The sequence below is a fragment of the Lipotes vexillifer genome, unplaced genomic scaffold (assembly GCF_000442215.2).
Source record: "Lipotes vexillifer unplaced genomic scaffold, Lipotes_vexillifer_v1.1 scaffold163, whole genome shotgun sequence".
NCBI lineage: Eukaryota > Metazoa > Chordata > Mammalia > Artiodactyla > Lipotidae > Lipotes > Lipotes vexillifer.
This window is the reverse complement of record NW_006788722.1, coordinates 516,376-542,125: the sequence shown is the minus strand read 5'-3', so window position 1 is coordinate 542,125 and position 25,750 is coordinate 516,376. Positions and strand designations below refer to the sequence as shown.

Below are 25,750 nucleotides of genomic sequence, written 5' to 3'. Positions count from 1 at the left end.
CCACCAGGGAAGCCCTAAATTTCTCTCATTTTAAAGGCATTCAAAATTAGTCATTTAAAATTTATTATATATCAGTAAATGTTATTTACATTTACCAATTTTTACCAACTTCTTTGCATCCTTTTTCTTTGGATTCAATGCTTTTCCAGCTAAAATTCATCTTTTAGTAATTTATTTCACATGCTGCCTAAAATTATCATCTTGTTGTTTGTTTTACTCTCACTCTATATTATTGTTATTTTAAGTAAATACACAATTCTAGTTCTTCGAAAGTTCTTTTTTCTAGCATTTTGAAGGTGACCATATTATAGAACAGAATGGAAATGTTATAAATTTTAATTTTAAAATTAATTCAACTAAAATAAGTGGGTATGTAAAGAGCAAGGAAGTTGAATACTTTCCTAACATTGCTGGGTTGTCTGATGATATTGGTTAATGAATGAAGAAATAAAATCTTAAGAAGGTTATTCAAAATCATGGAGGACTTATGCTTTCATAATAATTTATTAGATTACTCAGATTAAGTCTTATACTTAAAAAAATTAGAAAATCTGGAAAAATATGTAGAAAACATCTGCTTGAAATTATTGATAACTGATACGATGATGAAGGGGGATTTGGAGGAGAAAGGTTAAGGAAGTATAACAAATTTTGATCAGTGATATAAAATACAAATATGTATCTAAATTTTGTGTCTTCCTTCATTTTCAGGACTCAACTCTTCTGTCAGTTCTGGGAGTTTGCAGCCATTGTCACTTATGTATCACCTCACTCTCATATTTTTTAGCTTTCTTCTGGAAATCCTAGTAGATATAGGCTGAATGGTCTTCATTTATCTTCTATATCTTTTAAAATCTCCCACTTATTTCCATTCTTTCTATATTTTTCATAGTTTATTCTGGATGTTTTTCTCATATTTTGTCCATGTCCTGAATTCTTTCTTTAGTTTTAATTTACTAATTAATACATTCATTGTGTTTTTCTTTCAATAACTTTAATTTTTACTTATAGAAATTTAATTTTGTTCTTTCACAAAATGCCTCTTTTTGCTTCCATAATGTCGTGCTCTGGTTTTATGGTCTTAATATATTAAACGTGTACTGAGTCTTTTAAGTTCTTCATTTTTTTTTTCTGGTTCTTTTTTTGTTGACTTTCCTCATAAGTGTTTGTCCACTTATGTGACTTGCAATTTTCTATAGTGATTTTGTTATTATCAGGGATTGCATTCCGTGGGAGTTCCTTGTCTTCTGAATTCATACATAGAGCTTAAAGTTGAACCTTCCTGGATCCTAGGGTTTTTTTAGTTGTGTACCAGGTTTTACATTAGCTTTGGGTCCTGTACTATGTGTGAATGTATACTCTGCACCCACACAAGTTGCAGACCTAAGATCCTGATTTTATGACAATTCTACCCAGTTCCACAGCTACATTATTGAGTAGAGTTTTTGTTGTTTCCATTTAATATATGGGATAATCCTTCAAAGTTCTAAGCTTTAAGCAAAAGTGTTCAACTCCAACTCCTCACCTGTATAGTCCTGACTTTCCTATTCCAATATGGTTGACAACCCCAGAACTCAATCACTTAGGCCTTCCTCCTAGTTTGATATCACTGTGGACCACTTTGGTTTCAGCAGTAGTTGTTTCAAGTCCTCCTTTATTTCCAAACTTGAAGATTCAATCTCAGCTATTCATTCAACTAAAAAGAAAAATATTCAGCCTTTCTATGGATATGAAGTGGAAGATGGAAGTTTTCCCATATCATCATTAGATAGCCATATTGACCTGATGTTTTCTCTGAGAAGGTTCCCTTGTTTTTCTAGATGTCCTTCAATTTTCCCAGGCAAACATGAATACAAATCCTCTTTGTAACTGTACACATTCTCACTACAGCCTAATAACTTACAATATGTATTCTAGTGGTAACATTTTTGCCATGCTTAATATTTATTCTTAGCATAATAAATTAGGAGACCATACATGAATACATATATATGTCAGTGATTTATACCTGCCTAACACTGTATTCATTTCCATTATTACTTACCAACATATGAGTATAATAAAATAAACTGAAGACCATGGATATAAGTACACTATTTTCCTCATTCTTACAACAAATATTTATTGAATGGCTACTATGTACCAAGCACAATTTCAGGCACTTAAAATGAATCAGTGAATAAAACAGAAGATCTATTCTTATAACTTATTTGTTTCATGCTAATGAAAAAAAATTAAAACAAAACTTTCTTGCTTTGGGAAAGTGACATTGGACAAAAGAAGTACGACATCCATGCAAGTATGTTTAGATACCCTTCTTTCAAAGAACAGGAGCGTGATCTACCATTTACCCTTTTGCTGGCTCTCCTAGATTGATCCTTTCACTATCATTGGTATTTTTATGTTGACGAATGATAATGAATTTTAAGTAGCTTTTGGTGTTTTTACAGCTTGGACAATGGAGTACCTTTGGAACCCTGGAAGTTACAGCTCAGACTGAATCAGAAACAAAGGCGTTCTCAGTGGTGGCAGAATAAGATTGTGAAATTCTTATAATCCCTGCAAAGAATTATGCAAAGTTAAAATCGGTATGACCGTATCTAATCTATGTATTAACACAATATGGGTATAAATTAACACTAAGTTTTGCCTCTCTAGGCAGAAGATGTCCATATCTCTTTTATATTTTAATTTGTCTTGAACTGGAGACCATAAAAATATGATATATTTGATGAATATCACTTAAGCCTCTGATAAGTAGTTGAAGTGGAAAGGTCTCTATGGATATAATTTGTTATATGTTTGAGTGCATTTGGTTTTCCATGAATTTAACATTCATCCGTTCATTCACTCATTCACTTATTCATTCATTCAGCGGCTGTATGTTTTGGGTGTCAACAGCATGTCATGTATGAGGGATACCAGAATGATCAGAGATCTCTAAACCTCTACAGTCTACCTTAGGAAGAACAAATACGTGAGCATTATCTGAACACTATTTCATATGTATAACATACATCGAGACCGAGAGTTGCATGAGTAGGTGATCACAACTTAATTCTGAGTCCCTAATTCTGCTGCACTAGCATAACTTATTTTCTTCAATTTTAACAATTTATTCTCTTTTAATCAAATCCCCAAATTCCCCTCTCTTCTATTTCTTCTCCCCTGGATGGAAGAGGAAGTTTGTATAAATGATGGATTGGGAACCCACCATGGTCATGCTCTGTCAGCTCCTCTTTATAGGGTTTAACAATGGTGCAGGTGCTGCAGAGCACTGGCCTCAGCCACAGTGAGGTGCTCATGCTGGAGGGAGATGAGGAGACATCCATCTTCTTGATTTAGGTCTTTAATAGTTGGGATTTCTTTAGATAAAGTGGTCTCAGTGTTGTTGATACAGAAGACTTTCCTAGGATTCAACTTCCTTCCAAATCTCTGGTTTCAGAGTGGCTGGCTTAAAAAAAAGTTTCATATGTTTGTTTTTATTTTCAAAATGTCAGTATCATTTATTTGGTATTATCAAATACGACTTTTGAATGTAGTCTTGACTATGATAGGGTTTTCTTTTTTTTAATGCTACAACATTTATAGGAGGCTAAAAATATTTTGAAAGGTGGGAAAATATCTTAGTAGCAGATCTGAAGATTAAAATTTCAGTATGGTTATGTGGTCATGCTCCTATAAAATTCAAATACATTTTATACTAAGTTATATCCATATAACCTTTATTTTTCTTTTACTGCCATTAATCTATCTTCTATATTTTTACCTCTTTTTAAAAAAATATGTAATATAAATTTTGATAATGACTTTTTTTCAGGAAAAAACAAAACTGAAAAATAAAAATAAGGTGAAATTAATCCATAAGTGTCCATATTATATGAAGTGGCCTACTTTATCCATATATGAGCTAGTTACACTCAATTAATGGAAAAAATTTCCTCCGGGTCATGGTGAGTTTCAAGTAATTTTGGATTATTTCCTTTATATTACATTACATTATTGGAATTTGTAACTTTTCATAGATTTAATATTTTATATAATATTTCTTCACATGTGTTTCTCTAATATATCAAATGTTACCTTTCAATTGGACATTTAGATTGTTGCTTTTTAAATTAAAAATCATTCTGTATTGACTTGAAGAGTGATCTCAGAAGTAGACTTACTTACACATCCTCCTATTTCTCCCCACAGTCCCTACCCTTCTTGCCCCACCCTAGGAATCAATGTAAAGACCAAATTATAAAGGATAAAGGCTGTGAGAAGTTACAGTCATTTTTTTTTTTCTTTTTTCCTGGTAGAGCACCTACTTTAGCTGCATGTTTGCTTATCTGTACACATTATCAGGGAAAAATATCATAGAGAATAGATAAGACTGAGATAAGGAGTAGCAGCAGTGAAGCTGCCTACATTTCCAATATTCAGCGTGGCAATGACGCTTGCATTTCCTGGGTTATGTATACACAAAATGTGTAGGTGGTGTTGAGTCATTTTGTACAATATCTCCATTTATGAGAAGCATACTAAATAACAGATGCCAACTGCTATGTACTGATGTTTGTGTCCCACAAAATTCATATGTTGCAGCTTTATTCACTAAGGTTATGTTATTTGGATGTGGGACATTTGGCAGGCAATTAAGTCATGAGAGTGGAGCACTCGTGAATGATATCAGTGCCCTTAAAAGAACAGATGAGAGAGAAAGAGTTGATCTCACTTTCTTGGCTATATGAAGATACTGCAAGAAAGCAGCTATCTGCAAACCAGAAAGAGGGCTCTCAGCAGACATTGAATCTATTCGCACCTTGATTTTGGACTTCCCAGGCTTCAAAATTGTGAGGAATGTTCGTTGCTTAAGCCAACCCAGCTGATGCTATTTGTTATAGTAGCCAAAACTAAGACACCAACATAAGAGGAGCTACAGTAGGTGTGTCAGAATCTTCAGTCAGGAATCACTATAGTGCCCTACTTCAAACCTGCAGATCCATAATTGCAGTGGGAGATGTGGTGCCAGGAGGAGGAGGACATTTCTGAATTAAGTTTGAAATTAAAGTTCTAAAAAGAATGAGTCTAAGTTATAAATTCCAAAATGTGACTATTCTAACAATAAAAATATGGTGAAGAAATTACAGAATCTGGCTAAGCTATCCTTTGAGGGAGCCTCTAAATAATAGAAAAGTGAGGTTAATATAGCACCATACAGAAGATTCATTTATTGGAAAAAATGAATACCTATGCTTCAAAAGCTGAGAATCCCTAATAAACCTGTTCAGTTTAGTGAGACTATGCACCTTTCCTGAATTTGTTCCAAATTTCTTTCCTGTGCTTGTTTTTATATTTTATTTATCATTTTTTGAAATACAGTGTTTAGCCCATATTTAGCCAAATATATATTTTCTTCTTGCTTATAAAAATTGAATGTCATGTTGTAGTTTTATTCATGAAACATTTTTCCTTACGCTGTATTCATTTTTGGCCAAAAGTACACTTAGAAGACAAGAAGTAAACTGATGTGTAAAAAACTGGGAATTAGCATTTCTAGATTCAGTATATTTATTGTATAGAATTTTTTTTTTAATTGGGTTTTTGGATTTACCATGGGTCTCCCTTCTGTATTAGAAATATTAACTCTTGGTCCTCAGTTCCAGGGCTATTTTATTTAAAAAAATCTTAAACTTGCCAATTTATCAGGACATTAATATTTTTGAGATGCTTTTAGAGGAAGAAAGACACCATAATCAAAGATTTTTTTCAACTACGTGAACCAAAAGAATATGGGATTTGGAAAAGGGGAATAATTATGTGTTTTAATGTATTTGATTACTAATGATGAATAATATGTGTTTAAGTCTGAAATATCAATCTAAAATATTTAAATTTAGCATCAAAAAGTTAAGAAGATGTGGACACATAGTTTCTTAGACATGCTGGGTTCAAGTTCTTATTTGGTAAACGCTTTTAAAGTAATGGTGGAAACTATCACATTGAACAATCTGTGATTATATCGTATAGGTCAAAAGTAACATAATTCTTCCACTTATTCCCTGTTGTTAAAATATTTGGTCCTTACACTTACACCGTTTAGAAAAACATTTATCCTCCTTAGGGAAGAATGGCAGTTTCACTAGATGATTCTCAAGGCTTCTTTCAGCTCTGAAATACTATGGTTCTTATAAATAAACATTCCTAGGTGAAGAATAAGTTCTTTCAACCCAAACAAATTTTCTTTTATGGTGGTGACAAACTTGATATATCAAAGAGAAACATTAGATATAATACTTCTCCACTTTACTCATGATTTGTTTTTAATTTTTATCAGAAAATGTAGAGAATAGCTCAAATTATACTTTCAATATCTATTGATAGGCTTAAAATTAGCAGTAGTATGATTTCCAAAGCATAATTACTTGTGTTTTGATCTTATTTTAGAAAAATATATTGGATGAAGTTTCAAAGACATCTAGGAAATTATTCAAAATATTGATAGAATTTAGGATTAATGCCTGGAAATCTATGAAATAAATAAAACTTATTTCTGGCACTATTCCTCTGTTAACTTCTTAAATCTTCTTACTTTTGCTTCATATGCAAGGGGAGATTGAGTTTAATGGATGTGTACAATGTTGCTTGTTATTTGGGTCTGTCTGGTTTGTATCACACCAGCTAAAGTCTTCCCAGGTGATATTTTTTCCAGGTGTGACTGGATAGAAAATGGAAACCAGCTGATCTCACTAATCAACCTGTTTCTATGTGTATCATATGTATAAGAAAAATGGTAAATTAACTTGACATTCATGAACCATTTGTATACATTTTATTGTTATCCTGCTTATGTCAGTATGCTCTATCTTTTCCAGGTTGGATATAATATAGCAAACATAATAACTAGAGATACTAAAAATGTAGTAAAAATTTAGTTTTAAAAGATAAAATATGCAAATATAGCAATTATAAAAAATTTTCTAGTCTTCAAAAGCCAAAAATGGAGAATTTCAGTCACAGTATTTATACCAAATGGAAATTTGAAGCTCTAGGCTCTAAATCCCAGCTTTTTGACATCAGTCCTTCTAGATCAATTAACTCTGCAGGGTATCTAAACTTTTAGCCCTAAGGACACTCTTGAGCATCCCAGAAACAGGTTTGTCTAGGGGTGCATTTGATAGTGATACATTTTTCTTCCTCCTTTCTTCTTATGCATAAGTGAATATTTTGTAATATAGCATATTAATTCATTTGATTATTTTTAATAGGCTTTATTATTTAGAGAAGTTTTCAGTTCACAGCAAAACTGAGAAGGTACAGAGATTTTCCATATACCCCCTGCCCCCAGTCTTGCACCCTATCCCCTGTTATTAGCATACTCCATTAGTGTGGTTCATTTGTTACAATTAATGAACCTACATGGAAACATCATCAACCAAAGCCCATAGCTTACATTAAGGCTCACTTTTGGTATTAGACATTCTGTGGGTTGGACAAATGTATAACGATATTTATCCACCATTATAGTATTGTACAGAATAGTTACTGCCTTAACAATTCTCTGTGCTCCACATTTTCTTCTCTCCCTCCTCCCTAAACCCCTGGCAAACACTGATCTTTTTACTGCTTTCTTTTGATTTTACCATCTCCAGATTGTCACAGAATTGGAATCATACAATATATATGTAGCCTTTTCAGATTGGTTTCTTTCACTTTAATATTTTTCTTCCAAATCTTTTCATTGTTTGATAGCTTATTTCTTCTTAACACTGGATAATATACCATGGTCTGGATGTACCACAGTGTATTTAACTATTCACCTACTGAAAGGCATCTTAGTTGCATTTAGGTTTTAGCATTATGAATGAAGCTGCTAAAAACATTTGCATGCAGGTTTTGTGTGGACATAAGTTTTCAACTCCTTTGGATAAGTATCAGGGAATGAAATTGCTGGATAGTATGATAGAAGTATGTTTAGTTTTGTGAGAAGCGGCCAAACTGTCTCTCGAAGTGGCTGTACCAGGACTTCCACGGTGGTTCAGTGGTTAAGAATCCATCTGCCAATGCAGGGGACATGAGTTCAATCCCTGGTTTGGGAAGATCCCACATGCTGCGGACCAACCAAGCCTGTGCCCAACAACTACTGAGCCTGTTCTCTAGAGCCTGCGAGCCACAGCTAGTGAAGCCTGCGTGCTTAGATCCGTACTCCACAACAAGAGAAGCCACTGCAATGAGAAGACTGCATGCCACAATGAAGACCCAACACAGCCAAAAGTAAATAAATAAAAATTTTAAAATAATCTACTTCAAAGTGGCTGTACCATTTTGTACTTTCACCAGCAATGGGAATTTCAGTTGCTCCATATTTTTGCTAATATTTGGTGTTGTCAGTGTTTTAGGTTTTGGCCACTCACATAGATTTGCAATGGTATTTTGTTGTTTTAATTTTAATTTCCCTGACGGCATGTGACTGGAGCACCTTTTCATGTGCTTATGATATATATATCTTCTTTGAGGAAGTGTCTGTTAAAGTCCTTGGCCCATTTTTTACCAGATATTTTTTTTCTTATTGTTGCATTTTAAGAGTTCTTTGTATATTTTGTATAACAGTGTTCTTCAGATGTATCTTTTTTTTTTTTTTTTTTTTTTTTTTTTTTTTTTTTTGCGGTACGCGGGCCTCTCACTGTTGTGGCCTCTCCCGTTGCGGAGCACAGGCTCCGGACGTGCAGGCTCAGCGGCCATGGCTCACGGGCCCAGCCGCTCTGCGGCATGTGGGATCCTCCCAGACCGGGGCATGAACCCACGTCCCCTGCATCGGCAGGCGGACTCTCAACCACTGCGCCACCAGGGAAGCCCTTCAGATGTATCTTTTGCAAATACTTTCTCCCAATGTATCCCATGTCTTCTCATACTCTTAATATGTATTTTGAAGAGCAGAAGTCTTTAATTTTAATGAAGACTTCACTAAACTCAAGGTCACCTAGATTTTTTTTCTTATGTTACCGTCTGGAAGTTTTATAGTTTTGCATTTTTACATTTATGTCTATGATGCATTTTGAGTTAGTTTTGTGAAAGGTATAAGGTCTGTGTTTGGATTCATTTTTTTGAATTTGGATGTTCCAGCACCATCTGTTGAAGAGACTACCTTTGCTCCATTATATTACTTTTCTTCCTTTGTCAAAGATCTGTTAAATATGTTTATGGGGTACATTTCTCGGCACTCTATTCAGTTTCATTGATGTATTTGTCTGCCATTGAGTCGATATCACACTGTCTTGATTACTGTTGCTTTATAACAAGTCTTGAACTTAGATAGTACCAGTCCTCCAACTTTGTTCTTCCCCTTCAATATTGTGGTGATTCTTTTGGATCTTTTGCCTCTCCATATAAACTTTAGAATCAGTTAATCAATGTTCACAAAAAAAATTGGGAATTTAGTTTGGATTGAATTGAATCTATAGATCCAGTTGAGAAGAAATGACATTTTGACAAATAACATCTTCCTATCCTGAGCATGGAATATCTCTCCTTTAATTTCTTTCAAAAGAGATTTATGGTTTTTCTTGTATAGATCATATACATATTTATTAGATTTATACCTAAGTATTTCATTTTGGGGGAAGCTAAGGTAAATAGTATTGCATTCTAAATTTCAAATTCCCCTTGTTCATTGTTGTTTATAGAACCAGCTTTTGGTTTTGTTGATTTTCTCTATTGATTTTTGTTTTCAATTTCATTGATTTCTGCCCTAATTGTTATTATTTTATTCCATTTGCTTATTTAAGATTTAATTTGCTTTTCTTTTTCTAATTTCCTAAGTTGGAAGCTTAGATTTTTTTATGTTAGCTACTTCTTCTTTCCTATTAAATGCATTAAATGCTATAAATTTCCCTTGAAACACTGCTCTCACTGCATCCCACAAATTTCAATAAATTGTGTTTTCATTTACATTTAATTCAAAATATTATTAAATTTCTCTTGAGATTTCTTCTTTGACCCATGTATTATTTGGAAGTGTGTTGCTTAATCTCCACATATTTTGAAAATTTCCAATTATCTTTCTGTTATTGATTTCTAGTTAATTCCATTGTGGTCTAAGAGCACACGTATGATTTTTATCCTTCTAAATTTAATTCGTGTTTTATAGTGCAGAATGTGGTCTCTCTTGGTGAATATTCCATGTGACCTTGAGGAGAATGAGTCATCTGCTGTTGTTGTAGTCTATAGATATCCTCTATTCAGTTCACCGATGGTGGTATTGAATTCAACTCCTGTTGGATCTTTCCCTTTTTGAGAGAGAGGAGTTGAAGTCTCCAAATATGATAGTGGATTTATCTGTTTATCCTTGAAGTTCTATCATTTTTCCTTCACATATTTTGACGCTCTGTTGTTAACACATATATGTTAAGGATCATTATGTCTTCCTGGACAATTGACCTCTTTATCATTATGTAATGCCCTCTTTATCTCTCATAACATTCCTTACTTTGAAGTCTGCTCTGTCTGAAGTTAATATAGCTATTTGCACTTTCTTTTTCTTTTTTCTTTTTTTTTTTCGAGGTACACGGGCCTCTCACTGTTGTGGTCTCTCCCGTTGGGGAGCACAGGCTCCGGACGCGCAGGCTCAGCAGCCACGGCTCACGGGCCCAGCCGCTCCGCGGCATGTGGGATCTTCCCGGACCGGGGCACAAACCTGTGTCCCCTGCATCGGCAGGCGGACTCTCAGCCACTGCGCTACCAGGGAAGCCCTTTGCACTTTCTTTTGATTAGTGTTAGTATGGTATATTTTCTCCATACATTTATTTTTAATCTATATGTATCTTTATATTTAAAGTGGGTTTCTTGTAGACAACATATTGTTGGGTCTCTTTTCTTTTTATCCACTCTGACAATCTCTGCCTTTTAATTGGTACATTTAAACATTGACATTCAAAGTGATTATTAGTATTTCTGGATAATATTTGTCATATTTGTTACTGTTTTCTATTTGTTACCCTTGTTCTTTGTTCTTTGTTTTCAGCTTCTACTCATTTTCTGCCTTTTGTAGTTTTAACTGAACATTTCATATGATTGCATTTTCTCTCTTTTCTTAGCATGTCAGTTATACTGTTTTTAGTAAAAGTTTTTTACTGTTTTTAGTGGTTGCCCTAGAGTTTAGGATGTACACTTAAAACTAATCCAAGTCCACTTACAAATAACACTTACTGATTCACAGGTAGTGTGACTACCTTATAATAAAATGATCCTCGTTCCTCCCTCCTATCTTTTGTAGCATTGCTGTCAGTGACTCTACTCATAAGTAACATAGCTAGGCACTCTCTCTCTCTCTCTCAACAAATATATATACATACAAATATAAATATATATATATATATATATATATATATATATATATATATATATATATATTCCTAAGCATACATAGTCAAATACAGTGTTGCTATTGTTATTTTGAACAAACTGCTATCTGTTAGATCAATTAAGAAGAAAAATAAAAGTTTTTATGTTACCTTCATGTTATTCCTTCTCTGAGACTTTCCCTTTCTTTATATAGAGCTGAGTTTCTGGCCTATATAATTATCTTTCTCTCTAAAGAATTTATTTTAACATTTCTTGCAAGGCAGGTATAGAGGCAACAAATTCCTTTAATTATTCTTTGCCTGGGAAAGTCTTTATTTCTCCGCCACTTTTGAAGGATAATTTCGCAGTCAAGAATTCTCCATTGATGGATTTTCTCTCTTAATATTTTCAATATTTCACTCCTCTATTCTTCTGGTTTGCATAATTTCTGAGGAGTTGGTTGTAATTTTTATCATTGATCCTCTACATGTAAGATGCTTTATCCTCTGGCTTCTTTCAGGATTTTTTCTTTATCTCTGCTGTTCTATAAATTGAAAATAAAATGCTGAGGTATAGTTGTTTGTTTTTTTGTTTGTTTGTTTTGTTTTTGTTTTCTGGGGGCATCTATTCTGCATTTATCCTGCTATGTGTTCTCTGAGCTTCTGGATGAATATATGGTTTGGTGTCTATTATTAATTTAGAGAAATTCTCAGTCATTACTCTTTCAAATATTTATCCTGTTCCTTTCTCTCTTTTTTTTTCTTCTTATGATAGTCCCAATAGGCATGTTGTACCTTTTGTAGTTTTCCCACAGTTCTTGACTATTCTATTTATTTTTAAGTCTTTCTTCTCTTTGCCTTTCACTTTTTGAGGTTTCTGATTAGATATCCTAGAACTCACAGATTCTTTCTCAGCTGTGTGCAGTCTGCTGATAACCCTATCAAAGGTGTTCTTTATTTCTGTTATATTGCTTTTTAATTCAAGTGTTTACTTTTATTATTTTTTTAAATAGGACTTCCTTCTCTCTGCTTCCCTCTCTCTGTTTCCTTTGTTTATTTGTTCTTGCTTGCTGTCTACTTTATTCATTAGAACTCTTAGCATATAAATTCCCAATCTGATAATTTCAACATCCTTGGCATGTCTCATTCTGATGCTTACCCTGTCTCTTCCATCTGTGACTTTTGCTCTTTAGTATGTTTTTAAATTTTTTTCTTGATAGCTAAGCATGATATACTGGGTACTAGATTGCTATTATAGATTTTAGTAATATGGTTGTAAGGTGTAGGGGGAGGAGGTCTCAGTCTTACAGCGAGCCTATGCCTCTGGAATGTGAACTTCATACATACTTCTCAGTCCTCCCTCCCCCCCTGACCCCATTAGATAGGGCAGGTTGGCCAGAGTGGGCTGGAGTTAAGAATTTCCCTCTCTTCAGTTCAGTTAACCTTTTATAAAACCTTGTTAGGTTAAGCTCGACCTAACTAGGTTTCTCCTAAAGGCAGGCCTTTTTAAGAACAAAGTGTGCTGTCCTATTTCATGCCAGAAGCATGAGGGAATTTTTCTATATATTCACTGTAGGAACCTGGTAGACATCCAGGAGGTGAAAGTCATAAAAGAATGAGGATTCTCTGTTGTCTGGGTCCTCTTGGATTTTTTAATTCTCAGATTTGTCTGCAGTGAACCTTCAGCATTTTGTCAATTACAGTTCTGGTCTTTCTACCTCAATCCTGGTTTTTATTGAGGTTTCTGCTCTAGTAAGTTGTGATTGTATTTGCTTGTTAGTCTCTTCAATTTTGTGAGCAGCAGTTTGACCTATGACCTCATATCTCTTATGAGTTAAGAATTCTTGATTTTTCAGTTTTTTTTAGCTTTCTACTTGTTGTTAGGATACAGTTGTGTCTCCTAAGCTCCTTACTTGCTGGACTAGAAAAATTTTTTTTTTTTTTTTTTTTTTTTTTTTTACTATATTTGTTATTTCTCTAATATTTGCTCTAGGGCTAACCATATACATCTCAATTTATCAGAACTTACTTCAAATTTTTACTAACTTATTTCCAGTTAGATATAGAAATGCTACAATATATAGCTCTATTTTCTTTTCCCTCTTTGTGCACTATTATTGTATATATTGCATTCATATATGTTACAAACTGAACAATAAATTATCATTATTATTTTATGTAGTTTTATGTCTTTTAAAGAAACTGTGAGAAAAACAGAGGGCAAGTATGTATTTATAGTGTTTGCTATATTAAACACTTATTTACTCTATCAAGTTATCTTCATTTATTCCTGTAAATTCGAGTTACCATTTGATGTCATTTCCTTAGTCCATTATAAGTTTCTCCTATCTGCTTCCTTGTGCTGTTATTGGCAAGTGTATTACATTTTTATATTATAAGCCCAAATCAGAATTATGCACTTATTATTTCACAAATCATTGTTTAAGATAGGTAAGAGAAGAAGGATAATAAATATATGTTTAAGTGACCTTCTGTAATTACATATTTACCTTTAGTGTCACTTTTTGATTTTTTAAGCAGATTTGAATTATTGTTTGGCCATTCTTTGCTTTCAGTCTGAAGAACTTCCTTTAGCATTTCTTTTAAGGAGTATGTGCTAGCAATGGATAATCTCAGGTTTTATTTAACTAGGAATGCTTTCCTTTAGTTTTGAAAGATATTTTTGTTAGATATAGAATTCTTTGTTGAAATGGTTTTGTTTCATTTTTGGCACACTTTGAATATATTATTCCATTGTCTTCTGGATTCAGATAGTTTCTGATGAGAAGTCAACTGTTAATCTTATTATGGTTCCCTTGTCAGTGATGAGTTATTTTTCTCTTTCTGCTTCAATATATTCTCCTTGTCTTTGGCTTTTAGGATTTGTACTATGATATGTCTGTGTGCTTATTCCATCTTACACAGAACCAGATTTCTGTCACCACTTTAAATTCTTTTTTTCCTCTCCTCTCTTCCCACTCTCTTTTTCCTCAGTTATACTATACCCTATACATTCAGCTATACTAACTGGTACTAAAGTAAAGTTTATCTTATCATTCATCTCCTTACCAATATTTTTTCTTCCCATCATCAATAGTTTAAAATATAAAATCCTTAATATTGTTTAAAAGTCCGTTTGCATCTGGGCCAGGTCTGAGTCTCCAAGTTTACATTGAATCTTCCTTCTCCTTTCTGTTCATGTTTAAGACATTCTATACTTTCATCAGTTCTAGTGGTACTCTCCTCCTCTCGGCCTTTACACATGCTATTCCCACTTCCTGGAGAAGTTCCTTAACCTTCATCTCACTAAATTTATTTATTGTGAAGACAATTTTTTCAAGACAAATTAGGTTATACTTCTGTCTCTTTGCTTCTAGAGATCTCTGTTTATCCCACATCTGAGGATTCAGCAAACTTTTTCTTTAAAAGACCAGTTAGTAAGTATATGTTTTGCTGGTCATGTACAGTCTCTGTTGCTGTTGCTTCTGCTTCATCTTCTACTTCTTCTCCTCCTCCTCCTCCCCTTAAATATGTAAAATATGTTCTTAACTGGAGACCAGTACTAAAATAAGCCTTGAGTGAGATTTAGCCCATGGGCCAAAATTTACTAACCTCTGTTTTATCTTAACAATAATCATGCTATGCCACAATTAATAGCTTAAGGCTCAGTTTTCCCAACAGAAATAAAATTCCTCTGGAATGTGTTCATCTTATTTTTCAGTATCCAAAAGAGTGCTTAGAATTTTTAGGTGCTTGATATATATGTTGAATGAAAAAAATGAATGGATTGATGTTGGTGTGTGCCTTTAGACCAAAGTTATTACATATTACTTCCAGAAGTAAATAATTTAACTCTTTACTGCTCAGTAAAAATGGTTTGCATTAACACTTAGCATATATTTTCTTTGAGAGAAATAGTATTTCCTGATTTAATCTTAGTATATTTAAACTTACTTTCATTGTTAAATTTTGATTAAAACAAAATTTTTTGCTTTACTATCATTGAGTAGTAATTAAGGAAATTATATCATTGCAATCAGTCAACCACTAAGAATTATGGGAGGACACTGTGTTTTCAATTCATAATCCAGGTAAAATAAAAGCCAGTTTAAATTTGATATTCCATTAAATAAGACAAACATTAGCATGGTACTATGAACAACACTAGTTAAAGGCAGTTTGGAAGTCTGTTCTTTTCAAGAAATCACCAGGAGTAAAAATTTTTGAATCTGTCAACTAATCATTTTTATTTTTAGTCATTATGTTCAACTCTCACTATATATGCAACCAACTTTCTATAATATAAGGCAGTGGAAATGGGATAATGACTGAAAAATATAAGTGTAATCTCCTTATTTTTAACATTTGTCATAATACACATTGTTGTTATAAATATTTCTGTGAGAAATAATTTCTGAGTATGGTAGATTCGGCAGATTATATTCCTCAATGCCTCTTCCAGACACTTTTAATCTGCCTTCCTCTACTGTGAAGGCTAAGAAAAGCTAAAGACTACATGTCTTGGATCCAACATAAGCACTTTAATTTTGATTATGGCCTGATCTTTGTTTTGCAGATATGCTTATACAACATTGGAAGTAGTCAAGGAGCAGCTCCTCTTATAAGCATGGTGGTTCTGATTTCACCCTTAGCATTACTACTGATGATTGGCAAGAGACAGGTTTCCTCTAAGAGCTCCATGCTGTGGGTGGACTTATTTACTGGCTGATTTTTTTTTTTACTCTATAGTTTTGAAACCATATTCCATGGCTCTTCTACAGCCTTTTAACACCTTCTAATAAAATTTTTTTCTGTTTAAATTTAGATAAAAAGAGTTTATTGCCTGTACTCAGAAACCAAGAGAAATGCACTTGTTGTGCATTATATCAAAGATGATCTTTTTTGTAAATAAGTGCTTTTACAGAATTCCTTCTTGGCATTTAGTCAATTAATATTTTTACTAAATATTTATTATGTGCAAAACACTAAACTAGTTGCTATGTGGAGATTAAAAGAAATGGATTTAAAATCAAATAAACTCAAGTATTTGAGGAGCTAAATGTAAGGTTTGGGTTTGATCTCAAAGAATTAACAATTAGAAAAAAATATATATAAAGGTGTGTTTTTTTATTTAAAATCTTTATTGGAATATAATTCCTTTACAATGGTGTGTTAGTTTCTGCTGTATAGCAAAGTGAATCAGCTATGCATATACATATATCCCCATATCTCCTACCTCTTGCATCTCCCTCCCACCTTCCCTATCCCACCCCTCTAGGTGAACACAGAGCACGGAGCTTATCTTCCTGTGCTATTTTTTTTTTGTTTCTTAGATTCCATATATATGTGTTAACCTATGGTATTCATTTTTCTCTTTTGGACATAATTCAATCTGTACAAAGTCTTGAGGTCCATCCAACTCAACAAAAAACTCAATTTTGTTTCTTGTTATAGCTGAGTAATATTCAATTGTATATATGTGCCATATCTTCTTTAACCATTCATCTGTTGATGGACACTTAGGTGGCTTCCATGTCCTGGCTATTGTAAATAGACCTGCAATGAACATTGTGGTATGTGACTCTATAGAATTATGGTTTTCTCAGGGTATATGCCCAGTAGTGAGATTGCTGGGTAGTATGGGAGTTCTATATTTAGTTTTTTAAGGAACCTCCATATTGTTCTCCATAGTGACTGTATCAATTTACTTTCCCACCAGCAGTGAAAAAGGGTCCCCTTTTCTCCACACCCTATTCAGCATTTGTTGTTTGTAGATCTTTTGATGATGGCCATCCTGACTCGTGTGAGGTGCTACCTCATTGTAGTTTTGATTTGCATTTCTCTAATGATTAGTGATGTTGAGCATCCTTTCATGTGTTTGTTGGCAATCTGTATATCTTCTTTGGAAAAATGTCTATTTATGTATTTTGCCCATTTTTGGATTGGGTTGTTTGTTTTTTTGATATTGAGCTGTATGAGCTGTTTGTGGATTTTAGAGATTAATCCCTTGTCAGTTGCTTCATTTGCAAATATTTCCTCCCATTCTGAAGGTTGTCTCTTCATCTTGTCATGGTTTCCTTGCCTGTGCAGAAGCTTTTAAGGTTCATTAGGTCACATTTGTTTATTTTTCTTTTTATTTCCCTTTATCTAAGAGGTGGGTCAAAAAGGGTCTTGCGGTGATTTATGTCATTGAGTGTTCTGCCTGTTTTCCTCTAAGAGTTTGATAGTGTCTGGCCTTACATTTAGTTCTTTAATTGATTTTGAGTTTATTTTTGTGTACGGTGTTAGGGAGTGTTCTAATTTTACTCTCTTACATGTAGCTGTCCAGTTTTCCCAGCACCACTTACTGAAGAGACTATCTTTTCTCCATTGTATATTCTTGCCTCCTTTATCAAAGATAAGGTGACCATGTGTGCATGGGTTTATCTCTGGACTTTCTATCCTGTTCCATTGATCTATATTTCTGTTTTTGTGCCCATACCATACTGTCTTGATTACTGTAGCTTTGTAGTATAGTCTGAAGTCAGGGAATCTGATTCCTCCAGCTCCATTTTTTTTCTCAAGATTACTTTGGCTATTTAGGTTCTATGGTGTTTCCATCCAAATTGTGAAATGTTTCTTTCTAGTTCTGTGAATAGTGTCTTTGGAAGTTTGACAGGGATTGCATTGAATCTGTAGATAGCTTTGTTTAGTATAATCATTTTCGCTATATTGATTTTTCCAAAATAAGAACATGGCATATCTCTCCATCTTTTTGTATCATCTATAATTTATTTCATCAGTGTCTTATAGTTTTCTGCATACAGATAATTTGTCTTCTTAGTAGGTTTATTCCTAAGTATTTTATTCTTTATTTTACAATGGTAAATGGGAATGTTTCATCAATTTCTCTTTCAGATTTTTCATCATTAGTGTATAGGAATGCAAGAGGTTTCTGTGCATTAATTTTGCATTCTGCTACTTTACTAAATTTATTGATCAGCTCTAGTAGTTTTCTCACAATATCATTAAGATTTTTTATGTATAGTATCCTGTCATCTGCAAACAGTGACAGTTTTACTTCTCTTCCTATTTGGATTCCTTTTATTTCTTATTTTTCTCTTATTGCTGTGGCTAAAATTTCCAAAATTAGGTTGAATAATAGTGGTGAGAGTGGGCAACCTTGTCTTGTTCTTGATCTTAGTGGAAATGGTTTCAGTTTTTCACCATGGAGAACAATGTTGGCTGTGGGTTTGTATTTATGGCCTTTACTATGTTGAGTATAGTCCCTTCTCTGCCTACTTTCTGGAGGGTTTCTATCATAAATGGGTGTTGAATTTTGTCAGAGCTTTTGATTTAGATGATCATATGTGTTTTCTCATTCAATTTCTTAATATGTTTTATCACATTGATTGATTTGCATATATTGAAACATCCTTGCAACTTTGGGGTAAACCCCACTTGATCACAGTGTATGATCCTTTTAATGTGCTGTTGGATTCTGTTTGCTAGTATTTTGTTGAGGATTTTTGCATCTATGTTCATCAGTGATATTGGCCTGTAGTTTTTGACATCTCTGTTTGGTTTTGGTATCAGGGTGATGGTGGCCTTGTAGAATGAGTTTGGGTGTGTTCCTTCCTCTTCTATATCTTGGAAGAATTTGGGAAAGATAGGTGTTAGCTCTTCTCTAAATGTTTGATAGAATTTGCCTGTGAATCCATCTGGTCCTGGGCTTTTGTGTGTTGGAAGAGTTTTAATCACAGTTTCAATTTCAGTGCTTGTGTTTAGTCTGTTTATATTTTGTATATCTTCCTGGCTCAGACTCAGAAGGCTGCTCTTTTCTAAGAATTTGTCCATTTATTCCAGGTTGTCCATTTTAATGGCATATATTTACTTGTAGTAATCTCTCATGATCCTTTGTATTTCTGCAGTGTCAGTTCTCCTTTTTCATTTCTAATTCTATTAATTTGTGTCTTCTCCCTTTTTTCTTGATGAATCTGGCTAATTCTTTTTCAAATTTGTTTATCTTTTCAAAGAACCAGCTTTTAATTTTATTGATCTTTGCTATTGTTTCTTCATTTCTTTTTCATTTATTTCTGATTTGATTTCTGATTTGATTCTTTCCTTCTGCTAAATGTTTTTTTTTTGTTTGTTGTTGTTGTTGTTCTTGTTTCTCTAATTGCTTTAAGTGTAACGTTAGGTTGTTTGAGATGTTTCTTGTTTCTTGAGGTAGGACTGTATTGCTATAATCTTCCATCTTAGAACTGGTTTTGCTGTATCTCATGAGTTTTGGGTCATCATGTTTTCATTATCACTTTTTCTAGGCATTTTTTTTTATTTCCTCTTTGATTTGTTCAGTGATCTCTTGATTATTTAGTAGTGTATTGTTTAGCCTCCATGTGTTTGTAATTTTTACAGTTTTTTTCCTGTAATTGATATCTGTCTCATAGTGCTGTGGTCAGAAAAGATACTTGATACAATTTCAATTTTCTTAAATTTACCAAGATTTGATTTGTGACACAAGATATGATCTATCCTGGAGAATGTTTCATGAGCACTTGAGAAGAAATTGTATTCTTCTGCTTTTGGATGGAATGCCCTATAAATATCAATTAAGTCCATTTGTTTAATGTATTATTTAAAGTTTGTGTTTCCTTATTTATATATATTTTGGTTGACCTGTCCATTGGTGAAATTAGAGTGTTAAAATCCCCTACTATGGGGCTTCCCTGGTGGTTCAGTGGTTGAGAGTCCACCTGCTGATACAGGGGACACGGGTTCATGCCCCGGTCCGGGAAGATCCCACATGCCGCAGAGCAACTGGGCCTGTGAGCCATGGCCACTGAGCCTGCACGTCCGGAGCCTGTGCTCCACAACAGGAGATGCCACAATAGTGAGAAGCCCGTGTACAGGGAAAAAAAAAAAATCCCATACTATGATTGTGTTACAGTCAATTTCCCATTTTATGGCTCTTAGAATTTGCCTTAGTATTGAGGTGCTCCTATGTTGGGTGCATAAATATTTACAATTGTTATCTCTTTTTCTTGGTTTGATCCCTTGATCATTATGTAGTGTCCTTCTATGTCTCTTGTAATAGTCTTTATTTTAAAATCTATTTTGTCTGTTATGAGAATGCTCCTCCAGCTCTCTTTTGATTTTCATTTGCATGGAGTATCTTTTTTCATACCCTCACTTTCAGCCTGTATGTGTCCCTGGGTCTGAAGTGGGTCTCTTGTAGACAGCATATATATGGGTCTTGTTATTGTATCCATTCATCCAGTCTATGTCTTTTGTTTGGAGCATTTAATCCATTTACATTTAAGGTAGTAATCAATATCCATGTCCCTATTACCATTTTCTTAATTGTTTTGGGTTTGTTATTCTAGGTCTTTCTCTTCTCTTGTATTTCCTGCTTAAGGAAGTTCCTTTAACCTTTGTTGTAAAGCTGGTTTTGTTGTGCTGAATCCTTGCAGCTTTTGCTTGTCTGTAAATGTTTTAATTTTTCCTTCACATCTGAATGTGATCCTTGCTGGATAGAGTAAGCTTGGTTGTAGGTTTTTGCTTTTCATCACTTTAAATATGTCCTTTCACTCCCTTCTGGCTTTCAGAGTTTCTGCTGAAAGATCAGCTGTTAACCTTATGGGGGCTCCTTTGTATGTTATTTGTTGCTTTTCCCTGCTGCTTTAAATATGTTTTCCTTTTTTCAATTTTTGATAGCTTGATTAATATGTGTCTTGGTGTTTTTCTCCTTGGATTTATCCTGTATGGGACTCTCTGAACTTCCTGGACTTGATTAACTCTTTCCTTTCCTATGTTAGGGAAGTTTTCAACTATAATCCCTTCAAATGTTTTCTCAGTGCCTTTCTTTTTCTCTTCTTCTTTTGGGACCCCTATAATTCAAATGTTGGTGTGTTTAATGTTGTCACAGAGTTCTTTGAGACTCTCGTCAATTCTTTTCATTCTTTTTTCTTTATTCTTCTCTGTAGTAGTTATTTCCAATATTTTATCTTCCAGGTCACTTATCCATTCTCCCTCACTTTTTCTGCTATTGATTCCTTCTAGAGAATCTTTAATTTCATTTATTGTGTTGTTCATCATTGTTTGCTGTTGTTTAGTTCTTCTAGGTCTTTGTTAAACATTTCTTGTATTTTCTCCATTCTATTTCCAAGATTTTAGATCAATTTTACTGTAATTACTCTGAATTCTTTTTCAGGTAGACTGCCTATTTCCTCTTCATTTGTTTGGTCTGGTGGGTTTTTTCCTTGCTCCTTCATCTGCTGTGTATTTCTCTGTCTTTCTCTTTTGTTTAACTTACTGTGTTTGGGGTCTCCATTTCACAGGCTCCATGTTCATAGTTCCCATTGCTTTTAGTGTCTGCTCCCATTGGGTAAGGTTTGTTCAGTGGGTTGTGTAGGCTTCCTGGTGGAGGGTACTGGTGCCTGTGTTCTGGTGGATGAGGCTGCATTTTGTCTTTCTGGTGGGCAGGACCATGTCCTTTGATGATTTTTGTGGTGTCTGTGAACTAATTATGATTTTAGGCAGCCTGTGTGCTAGTGGGTGTGTTTTTATTCCTGTCTTGCTAGTTGTTTAGTATGGGCTGTCCAGCGTTTTAGCTTGCTGGTTGTTGAGTGGAGCTGGGTCTTAGTGTTGAGTTGGAGATCTCTGGGAGAGCTTTCGCTGTTTGATATTACTTGGGGCTGGATGGTATCTGTGCACCAGTGTCCTGAACTCAGCTCTCCCACCTCAGAGGCTCAGGCCTGACTCCTGGCCAGAGCACCAAGACCCTGTCAGCCACACAGCTCAGAAGAAAAGTGAGAAAAGAGAGAAAGAAAGAAAGAAAGAAAGAAAGAAAAAAAGAAAGAAAGAAAGAAAGAAAGAAAGAAAGGAGAAAAAATAATAACAAAATAAGATAAAGTTATTAAAATAGAAAAAGCTTATTAAAAAATAAAAAAATAATAATATGAAGAAAAGAAAGAGAGAAAGAAAAAAAGTGGGCAACACCACCAAAAAAAAAATCCACCCATGATAGCAAGTGCTAAAACTTACTAAAAAAAGCAAAAACAAAAAAACCCTGACAAACAGAATCCTAGGACAAATGATAAAAGCAAAGCTATACTGACAAAATCACAGAGAGAATCATACACAGACATAGTCACAGAAAGAGAAAAAATATATATACATATAAAAAAAATGAAAGAGAACACTCAAATCAGTAAACAAATCTACCAATGATAATAAGCTCTAAATACTAAAGTATGATAAACATAAACCAGAAAGAAATTAGGTGCAGAAAGGAAATCCCAAGTCTCCAGTTGCTTCCAAAGCCCACCATCTCAATTTTGGGTTGATTTGTTGTCTGTTCAGCTATTCCACAGATGTAGGGTACATCAAGTTGATTGTGGAAATTTAATTCACTGCTCCTGAAGCTGCTGGGAGAAATTTCCCTTTCTCTTCTTTGTTTGCATAGCTCCTGCGGTTCAACTTTGGATTTGGCCCACCTCTGTGTGTAGGTCAACTGAGGGTGTCTCTTTCCTGCCCAGGCAGGATGCGTTTAAAGTAGCAGCTGATTAAGTGGCTCTGGCTCACTCAGGCCAGGGAGAGGGAGTAGTGCAGAATGTGGGGTGAGCTCACAGCAGCAAAGGCTGGCGTGAAGTTGCACCAGCCTGAGGTATACTGTGTGTTCTCCCAGAGAAGTTGTTCCTGGATTACGGGACCCTGACCAAGGTAGGTTGAACAGGATTGTGGGAGTGGAGGTGTGGATAATGACCTGTGCTGTCACACAACTTTCTTGGTGGCTGTAGCAGCAGCCTTAACATTTCATGTCCATCTCTCTGTCTGCTCTGATAACTGTGGCTCACACCTATCTCTGGATCTCGTTTAGATGGTGCTCTAAATACCCTCTCCTTGTGCACCTTGAAACAATGGTCTCTTGCCTCTTAGACAGTCCCAGACTTTTTCCTGGAATGCCTCCTGGCTAGCTGTGGTGCATTAGTCCCCTTAACACTGTGTTCATGCAGCCAACCCCAGTCCTCTCCCTGGGATCTGACCTCCAAAACCGAAGCCTCAGCTCTCAGCTCCCACCTGCCCCAGTAGGTGAGCGGAGAAGCCTCTCAGTCTGGTGAGTGCTGGTCAGCACCGATCCTCTGTACAAGAATTGCTCCACTTTACCTTCTGCACCCCTGTAGCTGTGCTCTCCTCCATGGCTCTGAAGCTTCCCACCCGCTGCCGATCTCCCCACTCCATCTCTGCCAGTGAAGAGGCTTTGTAGTATGTGGAAACTTTTCCTCCTTCATAGCTCCCTCCCAGAAGTGCAGGTCCCATCCCTATTCTTTCGTTTCTGTTTTTTCTTTTTTCTTTTACCCTACCAGGTACGTGGTGTGTTTCTTGCCTTTTGGGAAGTCTGACATCTTCTGCCAGCATTCATTAAGTATTCTGTAGGAGTTTTTCCACATGTAGATGTATTTGTGGGGAAGAAGGTGATTTCCATGTCTTACGCATCCACCATCTTGAAGGTCTCCCTTAAAAGTGTATTTTTAAATTAATAAGATGATATAAAATGATTATTTTATATGATTATGGGTATGTCTCCCCTAGTGTATTTATAATATACAAAGTGTATCACCCACAAATAAATTTATATGATTTACCTCCCCCAAAATTAATAAGATGCATCCCAAATATCACACATTACAATAAATTTCAATGTCTCATGGACATATATATTACCTATGAAAATATTCTTAAATTACTATTTTCCAACAGATGCAATAGAAACTAAATGAAGGAGAGGATTTTTTGAACATGGTTGAACAGTAGCTGGGAGTGATAGCTGCAGGCAGGAAAAATAACATGAGTCAATACAGGGTTTGCACATCTTGATTCAGGAGAGCAGTTCAAATAGCCCAATTCAAGTTAATAAGTTAATAAGGTGTTTATTCATCAGCATTGGGCACTCAGTCAAAACTATAGAGAATCCAAGGCATTTTAAATGCTATATTCATGTGCATGTGCCTAATTTTATTGCTAATGTTGTATCATTAAAGGTTTTGAATAGAAGAAGTCTGAAGAAGTAAAAAAAATAGAGGAGTGAGTCAGGCAGAGAAATATGAATGATGGTTAAAAGGAGAGAGGCACTAGAAAACCAGAAAAACAAGTAGGAGTCTATTTTGGTAGTGCAGAAGGAAAGAGACAAAAGGCAGTAGTGACACTATTAATGGAAGGAATTTATGTGAGAGACATTTTAATTTTTCTAAGTATGGAATGGAATATAACCTTTCAAGTACATTTTCAGTACTCCCTAGCACTGCTAGAATTCTACACCATGCTTTGTTTTGTGTTGATTTTTTTTTGGTTTAATTTCAACCAGAATACTTTGTTGCTGCATGTGTATATCTGTGGATGTCAGCCTACGTTCTTACTCCAGTCACCAGGCAGTATTCTCAAGCATGGATTTAAATAAACCTGTGCTCTCAGCCAACACCTCACAGTTAGAACAAAGTTCTTCTAGTATTTCCCAGAGGTATTTAAATGCAGACCACCCCATCCCCACTCCCAAGACATTTGTGAATGTAAATAGGCCATTATTTTAAATGTTCATGGGACAGTTGCTTTCTTTTCCTACCCAGAACCCAAGCTAATCATAACTTTCTAAATGACTTGCTGCATCTTTGGACAGATAGTTGTAATTCATGTTATCATTGAGAATCTTGGTATTACGTAGGGTGTTTGTTCCTACTCCCTACCTTGTAGAAGCACAAAATTTTCCTTCCCTCTAAGTTTGATCATTAAAGCCCAAGCTTATAGGATGTTGCCATCTGCAGATGTTCCTAAAGCTGCTGAAGGACCTGCTTACCACTTGACTTTTAAGCTTCATTATTAATTTATATTTCTACTAAAGTATTTAAACTGATATTGATCATCTAAAGATACAAATTCAGAACATGTGCATTTTTATTATTTTATTATATACATTTATTTGTCAAGATCACAAGTATAATCCAAAATTTTTATGTTATAATTTCTTTCACAATTCAAGAAACTTTTTTTTCCACGAAGCTGCTGCCTCTGTGTTCTTTTTTTTAATTGTTTCCTCATGGTGTGATAATACACTTGTTTGCTAGAGTAATAATTAATAATGGAAATGCTTAATGACTGTATAAAATTTATTAATTTTATTAACATTCTATGAAAAAAACCTTTTACTGTTTTTATCATAGAAGCTTTAATAATTTACCTCAAAAATATTATGGTTAACGGGCTTCCCTCATGGTGCAGAGGTTGAGAGTCCTCCTGCTGATGCAGGGGACGCAGTTTCATGCCCTGGTCCGGGAAGATCCCACATGCCACGGAGTGGCTAGGCCCGTGAGCCATGGCCACTGAGCCTGTGCATCCGGAGCCTGTGCTCTGCAACAGGAGAGGCCACAACAGTGAGAGGCCTGCGTACCAGA

At 34.7% G+C, this 25,750-nt stretch overlaps 1 protein-coding gene across 1 annotated transcript in view; it reads left to right on the top strand.

Annotated features, from left to right (window-relative positions):
- CNBD1 (cyclic nucleotide binding domain containing 1) overlaps positions 1-25,750 on the top strand; it is a 422,393-nt gene that overhangs the window by 308,953 nt on the left and 87,690 nt on the right. The window contains 2 exon segments of the mRNA XM_007472370.1: positions 2,451-2,588; positions 3,821-3,953. Of these exon segments, the coding sequence (XP_007472432.1) occupies positions 2,451-2,588; positions 3,821-3,953 (271 nt within the window).